Source organism: Saimiri boliviensis, chromosome 6, assembly GCF_048565385.1.
Source record: "Saimiri boliviensis isolate mSaiBol1 chromosome 6, mSaiBol1.pri, whole genome shotgun sequence".
Classification (NCBI taxonomy): Eukaryota; Metazoa; Chordata; class Mammalia; order Primates; family Cebidae; genus Saimiri; species Saimiri boliviensis.
In genome coordinates this window covers 126,188,653-126,210,314 of record NC_133454.1, presented here as the reverse complement: position 1 = coordinate 126,210,314, position 21,662 = coordinate 126,188,653, and the positions used below count along the sequence as shown (strand labels likewise).

General features: G+C 53.1%; 1 protein-coding gene across 5 annotated transcripts in view; it reads left to right on the top strand.

Annotated features, from left to right (window-relative positions):
- Positions 1–21,662, top strand: part of SPTBN2 (spectrin beta, non-erythrocytic 2) — a 46,269-nt gene that overhangs the window by 7,924 nt on the left and 16,683 nt on the right. For 4 of the 5 annotated variants that reach the window (XM_039470865.2, XM_074401740.1, XM_039470867.2 and 1 more), the window contains 14 exons: positions 4,794–4,945; positions 5,370–5,543; positions 6,290–6,381; positions 6,524–6,604; positions 6,946–7,061; positions 10,221–10,333; positions 10,481–10,668; positions 12,549–12,666; positions 13,262–13,420; positions 13,745–14,047; positions 15,946–16,099; positions 16,318–17,188; positions 19,744–19,881; positions 20,213–20,969. In XM_039470865.2, coding sequence (XP_039326799.1) covers positions 4,794–4,945; positions 5,370–5,543; positions 6,290–6,381; positions 6,524–6,604; positions 6,946–7,061; positions 10,221–10,333; positions 10,481–10,668; positions 12,549–12,666; positions 13,262–13,420; positions 13,745–14,047; positions 15,946–16,099; positions 16,318–17,188; positions 19,744–19,881; positions 20,213–20,969 — 3,416 coding nt within the window. Of the gene's footprint in view, positions 1–4; positions 2,677–4,793; positions 4,946–5,369; positions 5,544–6,289; positions 6,382–6,523; positions 6,605–6,945; positions 7,062–10,220; positions 10,334–10,480; positions 10,669–12,548; positions 12,667–13,261; positions 13,421–13,744; positions 14,048–15,945; positions 16,100–16,317; positions 17,189–19,743; positions 19,882–20,212; positions 20,970–21,662 lie in introns of those variants that run through there. The other variant, XM_039470864.2, reaches the window with a different exon arrangement.

Sequence of the window (21,662 nt, the reverse complement as noted above, 5' to 3'; positions counted from 1 at the left end):
AAGGTTAGGGGACAGCCGGGGCGGTGGGGATGCTGGAGGAGGCTTTGTCAGCTTGTTATGAAGAGCTCTTTAACTTTATGGGAAGACTGACTTTTCTAAGTGGGAGACCCAGAGCACCCTATCAAGTCCCTGGTCCCCAAATCCAGCCTCAAGAACAGCCTTCCTGCCATTCAGAACCTTCCTCAGCCCCTTCCTGCAAGCATAGAGATGCTGCACTGACTCCTGGACTGGCGGAGCTGACTAAAACAGCTTCTGTCTCTGGCCTCAGCCCCCAGGTCATGTCCCTTCATTTTTCTGCACTCTCACTCTTGCCACTCCTGTCTCCGCCCACCTCTCCCTTACCTTTCATGCCCTTGTTATGTCTTCCTTGATTTCCACTGTCATTTCCCACACCTGTTCCCAGCCTATTATCCCTCCTCTCCTTCCCCACCTGTTCCTTCCACCTGCCGCCTGTTACTCCCATTATCTCATCTGCATGGTCCCTGAAGCAGGTTCCCTCCACCGGCTGCTGTTCTGCAGCTGCCGCCTTTTCTCCCAGGTGTGCTCACTGCCTGGCTTGGCCCCTACCCTTCCCTTCGGCCTGGGGCCTGGGGCCTGGGCTGTCCTGCTCTGAGCAGAAACTTGTCGGACGGCCTCCCTGTCTTCCGGGGGAGGAGTTGTCATGGCAACAAGAGCGCGGCTGCCACCTGACACCACCAGTGGCTGGCGTGGGGCTGAGTCACGCACACACCCCAAGGCCACCCACCCCGTCTGGCTTCCTCCTCCATCCCACCCTTGTCATTGCCATTAACCTGCTGGCCACCCAGCCCAGCCCAGCCAAGCCCAGTCTAAGAGGCCCCACCTACTCTCACCAAGAGGTGGTGCTCCCAGTGGCGGTGGGGTTGGCCCCTAGAAGAGGAGAGACTCCAAGGGGGTGGTTCCCAAACCTGCCCACATGTTTTACAGGATCACCCAGGGATATTTTTCACAAATACAGGTTTCTAAGCCCCTCCCTAGACACAGTGAGTTAGAATCTTGGTCCAGAACTCAGGATTTCAAAAGCTCCCCAGGTGATTCTTTTGAGCCAGCTCAGCACCAGTCTGAGGACCCCCTTGTGGCAGCCATAGCTTCCCCAGACCCCTTCCCATTTTCTCCTGGGCCTCTCTGTCGTTCTGGTTGGGTCTTCAGGCCAGCTGTGAAACACTCCTTTTAGTGTGTCTATAGATCAGAGAAGACAGAAGGTGTGTGTTATGGAGAATGTCATGTCTTTGGAGGAAGTGTTCCTGGCACCCTGGTTTTGAATTCATAGCCTCTAGAACTGTCATCATGTCTATGTGTGTACAACATGTGCCACCCACCATGTCTGCACATGTGACAAGTGCCACCCGGGATTGTCATCATGCCTGGGCACAGGATACGTGCCACCCAGGACTGTCACCATGCCTGTGTACATAGGACACATGCCACCTAGGACTGTCACCATGCCTGTGTACATGGGACACATACCACCCAGGACTGTCACCATGTCTGGTTGCATATAACACGTGCCACCCAGGGCTGTCACCGGGTCTGTGCACACCTCTGTGCCACCTCGTGCTCTCATTGGGTGTTTATCTCCATCACTAAACTGGGCTCTCAAAGAGGCAGCTCTGCATGGGTTTTGCCTAGCACTGTGCCTCCAACCAGTAGGTATCAAATAAACACTGAATGAATGAAAATGGGGAGGGGCAAGTGTGGGCTGCACATGACAAGTGCTGAAGCCCAGAGTGAGGTAGAAGGGCACCTGGAAGATGTGCCCAGCAGCAGGGTGTCTGGGGGCCAGGATGGCCTGGTGGAGGAGGGCCCTGGGGAGCTGGAGGGCAGGGCAGGGGCTGGCACTGGAGGTGGTGATAAACAAGTGGAAAGGATGGTAACAGTGCCCATTTCACAGGCGAGGGAGTGAAAGAAAATGCCTCACACAGTGCCTGCCTTTTCCTCTTCAAGGATCTCCTCGTTTCCAGATTCCTCTTTGTCTGTTTCTGAGCTGGGACTCAAAGCTCACAGGTCCTGGAGAATGACCTCCCAGTCAGCCAGAGTGAGGTTGCCCTCGACATACCTGCAAACCTTTGGGAAACAGGAGTTTGCATTGGGGGACCCCTCGTGGATCTTGAGTATTCTTAAGTAACTTGGGGCTTGAAGGGCGGGTGTCGGAGGTGCTCCAGTGCCCTCTGCCGCCGCCCCGCAGGGCCTGGCCCTGCCCCGCTGGCCACGCTCCACCTCCCTCCCCTCCCCAATACCGTCCAACCTGTTTGTCTGGAGCCGCCTCCGTCTCCTCTCGCCACAGCCAGGTGTGCCCCACTCACTGTCTCAGGAGCTTGGGACATCCCGTAGCTCCTTTTGCCACTCCTTGAAATTCCCACCATTCCCAAATTCTGACCCTGGACTCCAGCCTGAGGTCCCACTGGGGAACAGAAACTGGCCCCCTGCCTACAGGGAGCATGGACTCTGGGCCCTGGGCTCTGTAGCCAGCAGTTGGCAGCATGAATGGGAATGGAGTGAGCAGGGTGCATGGGAATGGCCTTCATGGGGCCAGCGAATTTTATTATGAGGCTGTGGAAGGGGCCCAGAATCCCGGGGGCCTCCTGCTCTCACCAGCTGCTTTCATCAACCCTGCTCAGTATGCCAGTGTGCTGGAAGGACGCTTCAAACAGCTGCAAGGTAAGGCCCAAGGTCCCTGTGGGGGCAGCTGAACCTGGGTGACAGGGATCTGGGTGTGACGAGAGTGGCCGGAGCTGAGGACCCTGCACGGGACACGGTGTGATGCCAGTGTTTGTGTTGGGAGACAACGTGATACAGCTTAGAGGGGATAATTACAAGAGGCCGGAAAATACACGGATGTCAACAGAATGGGGAAAGGCTTGGACCCGCTGGCAGGGGCCGTGTATGATGACGTGGGTGGGTGTGACTGCCGGGCCTCGAGGTGCTGCGTGGAGCAAAGGCAACCAGCCATAGGGGGCTCAGGGGTGCCAGCACCGGGGAGGCCCCAGCAGTGCCTCTGAGGCAGATCTGGATCTGTCAGTAGAGCACCCACCAGGGCAGGTAGGGGAGGAGGAGGAGTGAGCCAGGCCCAGGGACCTGGAGATGGTGTTTTCTGGGCTTCTGAGCAGGCATCTGAATGTGTGCAAGGATACAGTGTGTCTGGAAGCAGAGAGGAGTGTCTCGAAGGAGAGAGGATTTGTGCAAACAGGCCCAGGTAGATGTCTGAGCAGGTGTGTGTTCACTCTGGCACAAGCACTTAGGTGTGTTTCTGGGAGTCACTGTTGTGTATGTGTGTAAGGATCTAGGGATGCTGTGGACGTCTTGTGATGTGACACTTTGTTTCTGGTGCTTGGCTTTGCCCATTGTCCTTCTAGGTGCCACTACTTCTGTGTCTTCTGCCTGTGTGCCAAAATGGCCTCACCTCAGGGTGCCCAGCCGCATGGCAGTCCCCTGGATCTAGCAATGGCCTGTGTTCTAGGCTCCCCTCCCTGCCCCCCACCCCCGGGCTCAGACCTGCCAGGAAGCACCAAGGCTCCCTTGGTTTCATGGGTGCTGGGGAACATGGGGCTGTCTCACGTCATTGCTAGGACCCCAGGTTTGGTGCCAGTACAGTGGCTGAAGGTAAGAGACAGGGAGTGACATGGGTGTGTTGCTGTGTCTTATGGGTGAGGTGTTTAGGAATGTGAGATTAAGGGATGAGTCTTTCCGGTTTCTGAGATGCTGATGCTAAGATGGGAGCAAAAGTGACTCTTCAGACCCCAGCCACTTGGGTTGGGTCCTTGCACAGGGCTCTCTCTGGGGAAGTGGCAGAAATTCTCATCACCAAAGCAGCTTCTGATGCCTTCACTTTGTCACTTAGAATATTCTTAATTTTTATTTTTCTAATACTTACTTCCCCTCTTCAGTAGCTCCCCCTGCCACCGTGGACTGGGCAGCAGGGCATTGCCTAATTTTTTTGGAGGTTGGTGCCTAACTCTGCCTGGCTTTTCCCCCTCATATTTCCTGGGCTCACTGTTTTCCCAATTCCCAACTCTCAACATCCTGTTCTTCTGAGCAATGGGGTATTTACATCCTGGAACTGGATCCCCTTGAAACCAGCTGAATGTACCATCCCCAGCCCCCAAAGCAGAGGGGCCTGCCTTTTCTCTAAGTTATCCAAGGACAGTAAGCTGACTCAGGAGGCCTGCAGACTCTATACCGCCAAGTCCTAATGACCACTTGGAAGAGCTGCTGCTATAATTTTAGCCCACACCCACTCCTTTGTCCGCAACCAAAAGAGAACAGCCATACCTCCCACCCGCCCCAGGCGGCTCTTGCTTTCCTTCAGGTCAGATCACACTGCTTTATAACAGCCATTCACCAAGGAGCCATTTTGTGCCAGGCACCAACTAGGTGTTTTATATATCTTATCTCATTCAATCAACACAATGACCTATTGAAGTAGAAAATAACATTCCCATTTTACAGATGAGGACATTGGGGCTCTGATGGATGAAGTCACTTGACCAGCGTTCCACCACTTACACGACTCATTCATGTCCCAGCCCCTCCCTGCATGTCCCACGGCTTCCGATGTCTTCATCCTTTCTTCTCAAAGCCTATTTTCTGTCTTTCATCTTTCTTCTCTACCTTGCTTATGAGCTCATTCAAAGTTACGGGTTTTCCTCCCGGTCACCTTCCTTCCCTTCCTCCTCCTTAGAGGACCTCACTTCCCATTTCCCACCCCTGCCAACTGGTGTTTAGAAGCAGGCATACTGAACTCGAAGGACAGAAATAACCCCATGTTGCCACCACAGATGAGCGAGAAGCCGTGCAGAAGAAAACCTTCACCAAGTGGGTGAACTCGCACCTGGCCCGGGTCACGTGCCGGGTGGGGGACCTGTACAGTGACCTCCGGGATGGGCGCAACCTGCTGAGGCTCCTCGAGGTGCTCTCAGGAGAGACACTGGTGAGCCATGGTCAGGAAGGGAAGAGGGGACCTCAGAAAAGTAGCCAAGGGAACCAGCTGGGGAAACAGCCCTCAGAGTGCCAGCACAGGGCGGGAAGCAGTGGCTCCCTCTGCCCAGAGGATGGGATCATTTCAGGAGGCTTTGCCACTTGGATTATGTAGAAGCATTGCTTCATGGAGACAGGAACAGTGGCCCCATTGAAAACATTTCTTCTCCCACCTACTCTGGGTGCAATTAATTCCCTTGGGAATCTTAATCTGCCCAAGCCTTATCTGTAACCTCAGCTTTGGCTCCAGCCCTGGGGCTGTGCCCATGTTACTGAGGGAGGTCATGGGGAAGGTGTGCAAACCCAGGCCCTGGGAAGGCTGGGGAAGGAGGCAGAAACCCACAGTCCCGTGCCATCGCGCCCCCGTCCCTCCACAGCCAAAGCCCACAAAGGGCCGCATGCGGATCCACTGCCTGGAGAACGTGGACAAGGCACTGCAGTTCCTCAAGGAGCAAAAAGTGCACTTGGAAAACATGGGCTCCCATGACATCGTGGATGGAAACCACCGCCTGACCCTTGGGCTGGTCTGGACCATCATCCTTCGATTCCAGGTACCCCAGCACACTGTCACACGGTGAGATTCCTGCATCGGTTTTGCACTGCAAACTGTTACTGCTGGCCCATGACACAACAAACGCAAAGACGAAGGATCTAGAACCTTGTGTAGCAGTTGCCATTGCGGCGCTATCCAAGCACAGATCAGTGGACTCCCCTCCTTCAACAGGGTAGAAACCAGTCTGGGTGAATGTTAAACCCCTATGGCAAGTTCCCTTGTGCTGGTCTGTATATTGGTCATAGGCAATAGGACTACAGGTTGGTCCACAAGGGACTAGAAGTTTTACAAACTGGTCATTCACCACAGAGGGTTTGGGAACTTCAGAGGGTCTGGTCACCAGCCCCAATCCCCTTCCATAAACTCTGCTGGCCTCCCCCAGTGGAACAATCACCCTCCTCCTTCCCATGCCCCAGTATCCTCATGCCGTCACAGCGTTCCCGATCACCCCTTTCCATCCCCGGCTCTATCAGCTTCCCTTTGGAGAGCCGGCTCTCAGAAAATGTTCACTCCTCTGCCTGCAGAGTTCCCTGCCTGGAGGAACCAGCACCTTCCACTCAGGGGCACACCCATTCTCCAGCATCCTACCCTAATCTGCTGCCTCAGATCTCTTGCACCCAGTGTTTTGTGGTCCCTTGCCTTACCACAGTCAAAAGAGCGATTTTCTGACATTTAGCTGAGCATCTCTGATAACACCAGGAATTCCTGTCCAGGGAGTGAGGACCCTGCTTGCTTCCTTCCTAGATCCAAGACATCAGTGTGGAGACAGAAGACAACAAGGAGAAGAAGTCGGCCAAGGATGCCTTGCTTCTGTGGTGCCAGATGAAGACCGCAGGGTAAGGATGTCCCGGGCATAAGGTACTGGAGGGTCAGCGACCCCAAGGCTGTGCTAGGCTCCAGGAACGATGAGCTGATGACTGCCCTGGAGTCAGACCAGGGCTCGGCCCTACTCACCATTATCCGGATCTCTGTTTATAGGTATCCCAACGTCAATGTACACAACTTCACCACCAGCTGGAGAGATGGACTAGCCTTCAACGCCATCGTGCATAAACACCGGTGAGAAGATAGGGTTAGCAGATGCAGCAGAGTGCTGGGTCGGCTAGTGACCTAGGGGGCACATGTGTAGACAGAGATGAGCTGAGCTGCACAACAGTCAGAAGGAAGGAACAGCGCTCGGAGCAGAACCAGAACGTGGGGGTGCAGGGCTGCACAGAGCGCTGTGATGGGAAGCAGGGGAGGCAGTTCCGGGAGGGGCTGCGAGCAGCAGTGTGGGTTTGGGATGCTACTTCTGGACAAAATTGGGTCGGTGACTTAGGGATAAAGATTGGAGTGGGTTTCCCCTTCCTCTTTATGATCTCAGATGTTTCTGATTCCTTCTGTTTTGCCTCCCCACCCAGGCCAGACCTGCTGGATTTTGAGTCCCTGAAGAAGTGTAATGCACACTACAATCTGCAGAATGCATTTAATGTAGCTGAAAAGGAGCTGGGACTTACCAAGCTGCTGGATCCTGAAGGTGGGGCCAGAGCTATGTGAAAAAGAGGTGGCAGGGTCGACACAGGAGGTGGATCAGGGGTTGCCAGGGGATGAGGAGGAAAGACATGGAGTGACCACCGACTGATACAGGGGCGGCTTTGTTGGGGGAAGAAAATGTTCTGGAATTAGATGGTGGTGATGGTTACACAACCTTGTAAATATACTAAAAACCAGCCAGGCGTGGTAGCTCACACCCAGCACTTTGGGAGGCCAAGGGAAGAGGATTGCTTGAGCCCAGGAGTAGCCTGGAACACAGTGAGACCCCATTACTGCCCCCCTAAATATATACATATATATTTTTTTTTTCCACACTGAAAACCTCTGAATTATATACATTAAAAGGGTGAATTTTATGGTATGAAAATCATTTCTCAGTTCTTTTGGAAAAAGGCTGTAGGTAGGAAGAAAGGCAGCCCAGTGACAGAAAGAGCCCTGGGCTATGGGTTGTATCCCAGGCAGAGCACCGAGGAGCTTTGTGGCTTGGAGCCAGTGGCTAGCCTCTCTGTGACTCAGTTTCCTCATCTCTCTTTTTTTTTCTTTTTTTTTTTTTTTTTTTTTTGAGACAGCGTTTCGCTCTTGTTGTGCAATGACACGATCTTGGCTCACCGCAACCTCCGCCTCCCGGGTTCAAGCAATTCTCCTGCCTCAGCCTCCTGAGTAGCTGGGACTATAGGCACATGCCACCATGCCCAGCTAAGTTTTTGTATATTTAGTAGAGATGAGGTTTCACCATGTTAGCCAGGATGGTCTCAATCTCCTCACCTCATGATCCACCCACCTCATCCTCCCAAAGTGCTGGGATTACAGGCGTGAGCCACCACACCCGGTCCCTCATCTCTTAAAAGAGAGAATTGGTCTCTGAGAGCCCTTCTAAAATTCTAGGATTCTAAATTAAGCTACATGTTGCTGGCCACACGGTGGCACCTGCTTATAGTCCTAGCTGCTAGGGAGGCTGATGGGGGAGGATCACTTGAGCCCAGGAGTTCTAGGCTGCAGTGGGCTATGCTGATCAGGTGTCCACACTACATTCAGCATTGGTGACTTCCTGGGAGCAGGCAACCACCAGGTTGTCTAAGGAGGAGTGAACCAGTCCATTCAGAATGGAGCAGGTCAAAACTCTCATGCTGATCAGTAGTGAGATCATACCTATCAACAGCCACTGTACTCCAGCCTGGGCAACAGTGAGACTCGTCTCTATTTTTTTTTTTTTTTTTTTGAGACGGAGTTTTGCTCTCGTTACCCAGGCTGGAGTGCAATGGCGCGATCTCGGCTCACCGCAACCTCCGCCTCCTGGGTTCAGGCAATTCTCCTGCCTCAGCCTCCTGAGTAGCTGGGATTACAGGCATGCGCCACCACGCCCAGCTAATTTTTTGTATTTTTAGTAGAGACAGGGTTTCACCATGTTGACCAGGATGGTCTCGATCTTTTGACCTCGTGATCCACCCGCCTCGGCCTCCTAAAGTGCTGGGATTACAGGCTTGAGCCACCGTGCCCGGCCGACTCGTCTCTATTTTTTAAAAACAATTTTTAAGAAAAAAACTTAAGCTCTATGACCTTGCACTCTCACCCAGAACTGGCCTGTGGTCAGCTGACCCTGCTGATTGGTTCCTGTGCTTCTGGTCATAATGCTGATGAGATCAGTAACAGGGCTCTTATTCGGTATCTGGTTCTGCGCTTGACATGCTTTAATTAATCTTCACAATACCCCTTTGAAATCAGTATTGTTGTTATCCTTAGTTTATAGAAGAGAAGATGGGGGTCTATAAAGGGTAAGCAACTTGCCCAGGTCCTCCGGCGGATGGAGCTGAGATTGGCATTCAGGCAGCCTGTCTCCTCCGCTGTCTCTGGGAGAGTGGAGACCAATCTTGGTGCAGCCAGAATAGGGAGGAGAGAAGAACCCGGTGACTCCTCTGCTGGAGGTGCTCCTTAAAGTCCGTGGGTGGTTTTTGGTGTTGGCCATTTTCTCCCTGTTTTCCATCCTACCTGTAGTCCTATCACCTGGGACCTTTTATTCCAGAATGACATGTGTCAGTGAGCTAGTGACAGACAGACATAGACTACATGCAGTGCTCCTTGGAGAGCCTCTGGGGAGCATGGCTGTAATGCAGAACCTGGAAATAAGTGTTCTGCAGCTTTCCGAGATGACTTCAGTGGCTTCTGCCTGCCTGCATGTTTCCAGAAATGGGCAGAGGCTTCTGGTCTCATAATCTTACCTTTAGGATAAAATTTGGCCTGTTTAAGAGAACCCACAGATTTCAGGTCATGGTCAGCCTCGGTTGTGTGGTGGAAGCTAATCAGCTTGAAAGACACTCCCCTCCTTGGGCCCACAGCTGAGTTTTGGGATTGAGGTTAGATATGGCATGATCACACCTGGAAATGATGCTGAGAGCTGGCCTCTGTCCCCACTGTGCTGTGGGGATCACAGTCCCGAATGCCTTGAGCATCTTAAGTTCAGGAGACTTAGTTCATACCCTCTGTTCTGTTGCCCCTGAATCCATTGACATCTTTTTTTTATTTTTTTGCAATAGAGTTTCTCTCTGTTGCCAGGTTGGAGTGCAGTGGCACGATCTCGGCTGACTGCAACCTCTACCTCCTGGGTTCAAGTGATTCTCTTGCCTCTGCCTTCCGAGTAACTGGGACTACAGGTGCATGTCACCACGCCCAACTAATTTTTGTGTTTTTAGTAGAGACGGGGTTTTACCATGTTGGCCAGGATTGTCTCAAACTCCTGACCTCGTGATCTGCCTGCCTCAGCCTCCCAAAGTGCTGGTATTATAGGTGTGAGCCACCACACCTGGCCTCCATTGACATCTTAGACATTGTTCCAGCCTAAAAGTCCGTGATCCATCCCCACATAGGAATGCTGTTTCTTTTCTTCTCCAAACAACTAATTTTGTCTCCATGGGGAACTCTGGATAAAAGCCTTCTTGTGCTTCTGGGGTTTGTGCTCTGCTTGGAGGGCCCTTCTTGTTTCCAGGAGAAGGGGGAAAAAAGGTGAGCTTTTTGGTGCCCTTTTAATTTGAATGGCTGAGTTGTCATTTTGCTCTAAAAGGGGATGGAGAGATGTCAGCCTTGCAGGACTGGGCGGGCCCCAGGTTTGGGGTAAGTGAGGCCTGACCCGAATAGTCCTCTCTTGCAGATGTGAATGTGGACCAGCCAGATGAGAAGTCAATCATTACCTATGTGGCTACTTACTACCATTACTTCTCCAAGATGAAGGCCCTGGCAGTAGAAGGCAAGAGAATTGGCAAGGTATTGTCCATGAGCAGTAGGTGTAAAAGCCAGCGGAGGCCCGGCCCAGGGGTCTTACTCCCCCAGTGCAGGGGCAGGGTAGAGCTGCAGGACTGGGCCAGGGACCTTGTGGCTGGGCCTGCCATGTCCCTGTCTTCTGTCTCACAGGTGCTGGACCACGCCATGGAGGCAGAGCGCCTGGTGGAGAAGTACGAGTCCCTGGCCTCCGAGCTGCTACAGTGGATCGAGCAAACGATTGTGACCCTCAATGACAGGCAGCTGGCCAACTCCCTGAGTGGGGTCCAGAACCAGCTGCAGTCCTTCAATTCCTACCGCACTGTGGAGAAGCCGCCCAAGTAGGTGTCCCCTGGGCCCCACCCTGCCCTAAACTGTGCTCCCACAAGAGGAAGCCTAAATTAGGGCAGCCTTCCAGGAGGGAAATTTGGCAATACAGGAATGCAGCAGAGATTATCCGTGCCAGAAGCATCCAAACAACATACTTGTTACAAAATAAAATTTTTTAATGATTAGCCATTCTTAAAAATCATGCCGGGCTGGGCGCGGTGGCTCAAGCCTGTAATCCCAGCACTTTGGGAGGCCGAGGTGGGTGGATCACGAGGTCAAGGGATTGAGACCATCCTGGTCAACATGGTGAAACCCTGTCTCTACTAAAAATACAAAAAATTAGCTGGGCGTGGTGGCGCGTGCCTGTAATCCCAGCTACTCAGGAGGCTGAGGCAAGAGAATTGCCTGAACCCAGGAGGCGGAGGTTGCGGTGAGCCAAGATCACACCATTGCACTCCAGCCTGGGTAACAAGAGCGAAACTCCGTCTCAAAAAAAAAAAAAAAATATCATGCTACGGGCTGGGCTTGGTAGCTCACACCTATAATCCCAGCACTTTTGGAGGCCAAGTGGATCACCAGAAACCAGTCTGGCCAACATGGTGAAACCCTATCTCTACTGATGTTGGGAGTTCAAGACCAGCCTGGCCAACATTGTAAAATCCTGTGTCTACTAAGAATACAAAAATAATAGCTGGGCATGGTGGCAAATGCCTGTAGTCCCAGCTGCTCAGGAGGCTGAGACAAGAGAATCATTTGAACTTGGGAGATAGAGGTTGCAGTGAGCCGACATCATACCATTCTACTCCAGCCTGGGTGACAGAGCAAGACTCCGTCTCAAAAAGAAAAAAAAAAAAAATTATGCTGTGGAAATGATCGCTATGGTGTGTTGAGCCAGTGCAATTCATCAAATAAGATTACTGATTGGAGTGTCATGGTAACCCAATCCCAGCGTAGGGATAGAGGGGACTGGACCTGACAGGAAAGTCACAACCAGCAATGTGGGTATGGCTGGTAACATGAGAATTTCAGAGGTTCTTATCATTTCTATATTTTAGCAATTAACTGTTCCAAGTGTGTAATTGCTCTTAGGCAATTCTGTTCAGTACCTGCCAAAACGTCTGCATTTATGCTGTCATGGAGCTCTATTGGAGCTAATATATTTCAGCTCTGAAACTAATATTAGTCCAGGAAACAACTGTTTCTGTACATTCCAAGGAATAATTTAAGGTATACCCTTTAACCCAGGAAGTCATCTTCCGCACATTAAACAAAGGTATAGCTTCAAGGATGTTCACCAACACAACCACTGTAAAAGAAAAATAAGTCACAGGCCAGCCACTGAAAGGGATATTAAAGAAATGCATTTATTGACATGGAAAGATGATCATGAAAAATAAGCGAGGAAATAGGTTATAAAAGAATTATTTAGGCCGGGTGCAGTGGCTCGCGCCTGTAATCCCAGCACTTTGGGAGGCCAAGGTGAGTGGATCACTTGAGGTCAGGAGTTCAAGACCAGCCTGGCCAACATGGTGAAACCCCGTCTCTACTAAAAATACAAAAATTAGCCAGGTGTGGCAGTGCATGCCTGTAATTCCAGCTACTTGGGAGGCTGAGGCAAGAGAATCACTTGAACCCGGAGGCAGAGGTTGCAGTGATCCCAGATCGCACCACTGCACTCCAGCCTGGGTGACAAAGCAAGACTCCATCTCAAAGTCAAATAAAATGGTGTTCTTTTGGTTTGCTAGTATTAGTATTTTCTGGCTTCCACACAAAGAGGTTGTATTGCTTTTGTAAGAAGGAAGGCAACACAGGACATCCATTTTGAAGAGTAAAGAGTCTTTGTGACCCTCGTGGGCTTTAATTCTGACCCCAACCCGGCCTCCTGACTCAGGTTTACCGAGAAAGGGAACTTGGAAGTGCTGCTCTTCACCATCCAGAGCAAGCTCCGGGCCAACAACCAGAAGGTCTACACACCCCGTGAGGGCCGGCTCATCTCAGACATCAACAAGGTCCGTGTTACCCACAGGCCACGCACCCTCAGGGCAGCCCCTGGCCCAGACGCCTCACACACATCCCCAAACCCAGGGCCTTCTCAACCTTCACCAAGCTCTGCTATCTGCTGCCCCAACTTGAAACTCAAACACTCCACCTGGCTGCCCACACTGTGCCAGACGTCATTCTCCTGTCTTCTCAGGCACACGGCCCTTTGCCCCTTTGTCTGACTCTCCGTATGAGGTCACTTAAGGAAATTATGCCCCAAGTCCCTCAGCTTATTCAACCTGTCCCCAGCTCACTATCCCTTCTTTTATTTTTTTCACAATGTTATAAGATTACTAAAAGTAAAAATAAGGTTAACGCACAGTCCTGCCAACACAAAAGAATTAGATGGTTTCCACTGCTCCTGCTTCCTTTAGCCCTTTTCCAGAAGCTTCTACATGGCTTCACTCCCAGCACTGCCATTTCCTGTTTCCACACACAGGCGTCTCAGCCATTGCATTCCATGGATCCACCAGATGGAGCTTCCATGGGACTTACCCTGTGCCTCCAGCCCTGCTGAACCCTCCCCGCCCTGTCCTTTCCACTAACCCTGTCCCTACCACGCAGGCCTGGGAGCGGCTGGAGAAGGCGGAACATGAGCGGGAGCTGGCCCTGCGCACTGAGCTCATCCGCCAGGAGAAGCTAGAGCAGCTAGCCGCCCGCTTCGACCGCAAGGCCGCTATGCGGGAGACCTGGCTCAGCGAGAACCAGCGCCTCGTATCCCAGGTAGGACTCGAGGCTCTTGGGATGCTTAGGCTGCTCAGAACTGGGAGACAGACAAGGTGGATAAGAAGCCCTGAGGGAAGCGGTAGGGGGACAATGAAACACGAAATCCATCATGTGGGTAAAAAGGCCCAGAGGCCTGTGAGCAAAGGGCCAGAGGCTGGGACGAGAGAGGGTTGGTGAGACAGGATGGGGTGGAATAGAGAGGGAACATAGAGCCACCGTGTGGAGCTGGCATTTTGCAGCCTGAGTGCCCTGTGGGACAGAGGAACGGGCAGAAGCATTGTCCCTTGGTCCCCACACCTCCCCTCCCTGCCCCTGCCACAGGACAACTTTGGGCTGGAGCTGGCGGCTGTTGAGGCAGCAGTGCGGAAGCATGAAGCCATCGAGACGGACATTGTGGCCTACAGTGGCCGGGTGCAGGCGGTGGATGCTGTGGCTGCAGAGCTGGCCGCCGAGCGCTACCATGACATCAAGCGCATCTCCGCTCGGCAGCACAACGTGGCGCGGCTCTGGGACTTCTTGCGGCAGATGGTAGCTGCCCGGCGGGAGCGGCTCCTCCTCAACCTGGAGCTGCAGAAGGTGCTCCAGGACCTGCTCTACCTCATGGACTGGATGGAAGAGATGAAGGTACCAGTGCGGCCTGCCGGGTGGGATACGGGTAAGCAAGAGTCGAGGGAGCCCCATAGTGGTGCATTCGCTCGTCTGCTCGGCTGATCTCTGTGAAGTATGAGCCAGTCAGGGCCCCATCTCCAGTTCATGGAGTTCATGTTCTAGATGGAGGAGGCTGATGACAAAACTCACGGACTTTTCTATAAACAAAAGAGCAGGGGCCATAAAACCAGTGATGAAACCGGAACAGGGTGGTGTGAGGGGCTGGTCAGACAAGGCCTCTGAGAAAATGCCATGTAAGCCGAAACCAGAATAGTGGCCAGGAGCCAGCACGGGAGCTGTGAGGAGAGAACATTCTGGGTGGAAGGAACAGCCCGGCACAGGCCCTCAGCCTGGACCAGCATGGTGTGTTCAGGATCAGAAGGAAGGCCAGTGGGCTGTGAGCACGAGGAGTAGGGGCTGTGGACTGAGATTTGGGACGGTGCAGCCAGCCCACTAGGGCCTTACAGCCTGGTCAGGGAGTTTGGATTTTAATCCAAGTAACATGGATCCTTTAAAGTGATTAAAAGGGGCCAGGCGCAGTGGCTCATGCCTGGAATCCCAGCACTTTGGGAGGCCGAGGCGGGCAGATTACTTGAGATCAGGAGTTCAAGACCAGCCAGGCCAACATAGTGAAACCCATGTCCACTAAAAATACAAAAATTAGCCAGGCGTGGTGGTGGGCGCCTGTAGTCTCTGAGACTACTCAGGAGGCTGAGACAGGAGAATCACTTGAACCCAGGAGGCAGAGGTTGCAGTGAGCTGAGATTGTGTCACTGTACTCTAGCCTGGGCGATAGAGCGAGACTCAGTCTCAAATAAATAATTAATTAAAAAGAGCCAGGCGCAGTATGATTACGCCTGTAATCATAGCACTTTGGGAGCCGAGGCAGGTGCATCACCTGAGGTCAGGAGTTCGAGACCAACCTGGCCAACATGGCAAAACCCCATCTCCACCAAAATACAAAAAATAGCCAGGTGTGGTGGCAGGTGCCTGTAATCCCAGCTACTCAGGGAGGCTGAGGAAGGAGAATCGCTTGAAGGTGACGGTTACAGTGAGCCAAGAAAAAAAATAACGCCGGGCACGGTGGCTCACGCCTGTAATTCCAGCACTTTGGGAGGCCGAGGCGGGTGGATCACGAGGTCAAGAGATCGAGACCATCCTGATCAACGTGGTGAAACCCCGTCTCTACTAAAAATACAAAAAATTAGCTGGGCACGGTGGCGCGTGCCTGTAATCCCAGCTACTCAGGAGGCCGAGGCAGGAGAATTGCCTGAATCCAGGAGGCGGAGGTTGCGGTGAGCCAAGATCGCGCCATTGCACTCCAGCCTGGGTAACAAGAGTGAAACTCTGTCTCAAAAAAAACAAAAACAAAAAAAAAGAAAAAAAATAAAGTGATTAGAAGGTTTTAAGAAGGGGAGAGACTTGATTGTACCTTACGTTTATAAAAAGGTCACTTTGGCTCCTCTGAAGAAGGCCCGTGGGCAGGCAGCGTGAGAATGAAACCTGTTAGAGGTTGCTGCCATCTCCCAGGCGAGCAGCAGCCAGGAGGGTAGGTAGGGGAGAGCTGCAGAAGGAAGGCTGCTGGGTGCTGAGGCGGAGCGGTGGCGACAGGAAGGTGTCGATGATTCTGAGGCTGAGATCAGTCATAGCAAAACTTCCAAGAGCAGGAGTTGGAACATTGTTCCACATCAGGGGAGTTAAGGATAAGGAGGTCGGGGTGCCAGGGCAGAACTGGGGTATCCCAGTGTATGTGAGCAAGCAGGTTTCTCAACTGGCTGCAACACCTAGAGCCACGGAGAGGTTGGAAGGAAGATGCAGCCAGGTTGGCACATGAATGCTCAGGTGAGCATCTGCACTCCATGTGTGCCTGGCAGGGCCGGCTGCAGTCTCAGGACCTGGGCAAGCACCTGGCTGGAGTGGAGGACCTGTTGCAGCTTCACGAGCTGGTAGAAGCAGACATCGCCGTGCAGGCCGAGAGGGTGCGGGCCGTCAGTGCCTCTGCCCTGCGCTTCTGCAACCCAGGGAAAGGTGAAAAGTCTCAGGGAAGGCCCTGGAGAGGGAGGGGCTGGGAGGGAGTACATCAAGAGCCCAGGTGGAAGGCTTGGGAAACCTGGAGACAGGAAAGATGGTGGGCAGACGATGGTGACAGAGCTAGAGGCAGGGAGGGAAGCCCAAGAGAGTGCAGTGGGTGGTGAGCAGCTGGAGGGCTCAGTTACCACTCTGACCCTCTCCTGTCACTTTCTCAGATTATAGACCTTGTGACCCGCAGCTGGTGTCGGAGCGGGTGGCCAAACTAGAGCAGAGCTATGAGGCGCTGTGTGAGTTGGCAGCAGCGAGGCGGGCCCGGCTGGAGGAATCACGGCGGCTCTGGCGTTTCCTCTGGGAGGTGGGCGAGGCTGAGGCCTGGGTACGGGAGCAGCAGCACCTCCTGGCCTCAGCCGACACGGGCCGGGACCTGACCGGTGTCCTCCGCCTGCTCAACAAGCACACAGCCCTGCGGGGCGAGATGAGCGGCCGGCTGGGGCCCCTGAAGCTCACCCTGGAGCAGGGCCAGCAGTTGGTAGCCGAGGGTCACCCTGGAGCAAGCCAGGCCTCTGCCCGTGCAGCTGAGCTCCAAGCCCAGTGGGAGCGGCTAGAGGCCCTGGCCGAGGAGCGTGCCCAGAGGCTGGCCCAAGCCGCCAGCCTCTACCAGTTCCAGGCTGACGCAAACGACATGGAGGCCTGGTTGGTAGATGCCCTGCGCCTGGTGTCCAGCCCCGAGCTGGGGCACGACGAGTTCTCCACACAGGCTCTGGCCAGGCAGCATCGGGCCCTGGAGGAGGAGATCCGAGGCCACCGGCCAACCCTGGACGCCTTGAGAGAACAGGCAGTAGCCCTGCCTCCTGCACTGAGCCACACGCCCGAGGTGCAGGGCCGGGTGCCCTCCCTGGAACGGCACTACGATGAGCTGCAGGCCCGGGCAAGAGAGCGAGCACTGGCCCTGGAGGCCGCCCTGACGCTCTACACCATGCTCAGTGAGGCCGGGGCCTGCGGGCTCTGGGTGGAGGAGAAGGAGCAGTGGCTCAACGGGCTGGCCCTGCCTGAGCGCTTGGAAGACCTGGAGGTCGTGCAACAGAGGTAGGCCCCTTGGGCTCCCAGTGGGACTGGCCCTGGGAGGCGGCGGGGGCCGGGTTGTGGGTGGTGAGTCCCTCCATGAACTGCCCACCTCACCTCTTTGAGTCTTACTGGTGGTCCGTTTCTAGTTTTAATGAAAAATGTTAACCATGCTCACAAATAGAGACATTTCACAACAAACCCCTCTACACACATGGCCCTGATTTGGTCATTGTCAATATCTTGCTCTATTTGATTCTCCGCCCTTTTAAAAAACAAGTCCCCAATATTAGCACATCCCTCCTACATTCTTCACGGTGCATCCTTTAAGAAATACGAGGAAGCATTCGTACCTATAATATATTATTTTTAAATTGTCTGTGTGGACTTAAAATAGCTGAGGTTTTGAAGTTATAAACCTTTTAGACAGAGACACTGAAATAGCTTTATATACAGAATAATAAATCTTAAAATCATTTATTCAATAAATCTTTGTCAGTATTTTTTTTTTTTTTTGAGACGGAGTTTCACTCTTGTTACCCAGGCTGGAGTGCAATGGCGCGATCTTGGCTCACCGCAACCTCCGCCTCCTGGGTTCAAGCAATTCTTCTGCCTCAGCCTCCAGAGTAGCTGGGATTACAGGCACGCGCCACCATGCCCAGCTAATTTTTGTATTTTTAGTAGAGACGGGGTTTCACCATGTTGACCAGGATGGTCTCGATTTCCTGACCTCGTGATCCACCCGCCTCGGCCTCCCAAAGTGCTGGGATTACAGGCGTGAGCCACCGCACCCGGCCAATAAATCTTAAAATATTTTTTATAGAACCACAATACCATTATCACATAGGTCAAAATTAGGAGTTTCTTGATATGATGTATGATCAATGTGTAATCAAATTTTCTGGTGTTTAAAAAAATGTAATTAGGTCGGGCCTGGTGGCTCACACCTGTAATCCCAGCACTTTGGGAGGTGAAGGCAGGAGGATCACTTGAGTCCAGGAATTCATAACTAGCCTGGGCAACATAGCAAGACTCCATCTCTACAAAAAAAAAATTTTAAATTAGCTGGGCATGGTGGTGGGCACCTGTAGTCCCAGCTACTGGGGAGGCTGAGGTAGGAGGATTGCTTGAACCCGGAGGTCAAGGCTGCAGTGAGCCAAGATCGTGCCACTGCACTCCAGCCTGGGTGACAGAGTAAGACCCTGTCTCAAAAAAATAAATTAAATAAATAAAAATATAATTAAAGATTTTTTTTGTTTTCAAGGTATCCTAATGTAGAGGTTGACAAACTATAACCCTTGGGCCAAATCCAGGCTGCTGCCTGTTTCTGTAAATAAAGCTTTATTGGAACAGAGCTGCACTGGCCTATTTGTGTATTGCCTGTGGCTGCTTTCAGGCTACAGCAGCAGGACTCAATTTGCCATAGCAGCTGCATGGCTCATGAAGCCTATAATATTTACTATCGAGCCCTTTACAGAAAACATTTGCAGACCCTGCCCTATTAGAACATAAAATGTTGGCCAGGTGCAGTGGCTCACACCTGTAATCTCAGCACTTTGGGAGGCTGAGGAGGGTGGATTATGAGGTCAGGAGTTCAAGATCAGCCTGGCCAAGAGAGTGAAACCTCATCTCTACTAAAAATACAAAAATTAAGGCCGGGCGCGGTGGCTCAAGCCTGTAATCCCAGCACTTTGGGAGGCCGAGGCGGGTGGATAACAAGGTCGAGAGATCGAGACCATCCTGGTCAACAAGGTGAAACCCCGTCTCTACTAAAAATACAAAAAATTAGCTGGGCATGGTGGTGTGTGCCTGTAATCCCAGCTACTCAGGAGGCTGAGGCAGGAGAATTGCTTGAATCCAGGAGGCGGAGGTTGCGGTGAGCCGAGATCGCGCCATTGCCCTCCAGCCTGGGTAACAAGAGCGAAACTCCGTCTCAAAAAAAAAAAAAAAAAAAATACAAAAATTAGTTGGGCATGGTGGTGGGCACCTGTAATCCCAGCTACTCAGGAAGCCAAGGCAGAGAATTGCTTAAACCGGGGAGGCGGAGGTTGCAGTGAGCCAAGATCACGCCACTGCACTGCACCCTGGGTAACAGAGCGAGACTCCCATCTCAAAAACAAAAACAAAATATAAAATGTCCCTGGAAGAAGCTATCCTTCACATATTCATCCCCTAGACAAATATTTTTGGTTACTACTTCATATTCTAACACATTAGTGGGATAAGACCCAGATAGGCAGCTAAGGGGCAAGTCCCAGGAGGCTGAGATGATGTGATAAAGTGTTGGTCCCACACCAGGGTCTAGTTTGACTTGTGTGTCTGTTCTTGACTTTTACGTTTTACCTCTTTTGAGCAACTGTAGCGATGATAGTTATTCTACTTGTTTTGGGGGAGTTGGGAGTTCCTCCCTTGACCCATAGATACTATAAACCTCACAGGCTGAGAGGCCCAGAGACTCCTATAGATAAGCCTCCTTGTGAAGGAGAGGCGTTCTCGAGGGTGTCTAAGAGAGGTGGACTTAAATGACTGGGCACATTGCTGCTTCCCACAGTTCACGCCTGGCTCTTCCACCCTCTCAGGTTCGAGACCCTGGAGCCTGAAATGAATGCCCTTGCAGTGCAAATCACTGCAGTGAATGACACTGCCAAGCGGTTACTGAAGGCCAACCCCCCAGGCAAGGAGCGCATTGTCAACACCCAGGAACAGCTTAACCACAGGTGGGCTTGGGAGGGCAGGACTGGGGAGCTGACCAAAACATGAAGCAATGGGGATAGCAGTGGGAGGCAAGATTTGTAAGGCCTGGAAGGGTGGCTGAAAAGGAGGATGCAAACCAGTCCGAAATGTGTGGGGGAAGGAAAAAGGATGAAAGAGGCAAGAGAGGGGGTCAAGGTAGACTGAAGTGGCTGCTGGCTAGAAAGGGAGGAGTCAAGGGGAGACACCAAGGGAGACAGGAGCAGGGAAGAAGCTTCCAAGTGGGCCTGGGCCTGGGCCTGGGCCTGGGCCTGGGCCTGGGCCTGGGCAAGGGCCGAGCCTTCCTCCTGCTCTCAGGTGGCAGCAGTTTCGGTCCCTGGCAGACGGCAAGAAGGCAGCTCTGACCTCAGCCCTGAGCATCCAGAACTACCACTTAGAGTGCACGGAGACCCAGGCCTGGATGAGAGAGAAGACCAAGGTCATTGAGTCCACCCAGGGCCTAGGCAACGATCTGGCCGGGGTGCTGGCCCTGCAGCGCAAGCTGGCTGGCACAGAGCGGGACCTGGAGGCCATTGCTGCCCGGGTGGGCGAACTAACTCGAGAGGCAAATGCCCTGGCTGCCGGCCATCCTGCTCAGGCAGCAGCCATTAACTCCCGGCTCGGAGAGGTACAGACCGGCTGGGAGGACCTCAGGGCCACCATGCGGCGTCGAGAAGAGTCCCTGGGGGAGGCGCGGCGGCTGCAGGACTTCCTGCGAAGCTTGGATGACTTCCAGGCCTGGCTAGGCCGCACTCAGACTGCTGTGGCCTCTGAAGAAGGGCCGGCCACCCTACCTGAAGCAGAGGCCCTCCTGGCCCAACACGCAGCCCTGCGAGGAGAGGTGGAGCGGGCCCAGAGCGAGTACAGCCGGCTGCGGGCCCTGGGTGAGGAGGTGACCCGGGACCAGGCCGATCCCCAGTGCCTCTTCCTACGACAGCGACTGGAGGCCCTGGGAACCGGCTGGGAGGAGCTGGGCCGAATGTGGGAGAGCCGACAAGGCCGCCTGGCCCAGGCCCACGGCTTCCAGGGATTCCTGCGGGATGCTCGTCAGGCTGAGGGCGTGCTCAGCAGCCAGGTAAGACTTCAGGGCACCATCCCCACCAGGACGAAGAGGAAAGTAGGGACCTGGGGAAATGTGAAGGAACATGGTGGAGGGAGAGGCAGATGCCAGAGGCTGGGGCTTAAGAAGCAGGATGGGGCCAGGCGCGGTGGCTCACGCCTGTAATCCCAGCACTTTGGGAGGCCGAGGTGGGCGGATCATGAGGTCAAGAGATCGAGACCATCCTGGTCAATATGGTGAAACCCCGTCTCTACTAAAAATACAAAAAATTAGCTGGGCATGGTGGCGCGTGCCTGTAATCCCAGCTACTCAGGAGGCTGAGGCAGGAGAATTGCCTGAACCCAAGAGGCGGAGGTTGCAGTGAGCCGAGCTCGTGCCTTTGCACTCCAGCCTGGGTAACAAGAGTGAAACTCCGTCTCAAAAAAAGAAGCAGGATGGGCAGGAAGGACATGTTAGTGAAATGGAGCCACGCAGTGGTTCACGCCTGAAATCCCAGCACTTTGGGAGGCCTCTGGACATTCTTGAGGCCAAGAATATTCAGACCAAACCGGGCAATATGGCAAGACCTTGTCTCTTCAAAAAAATTTTTTAAAGAAAAAATAGGCCAGGCACGGTGGCTATCCCAGCACTTTGGGAGGCCGAGGCGGGTGGATCACGAGGCCAAGAGATAGAGACCATCCTGGTCAACATGGTGAAACCCCGTCTCTA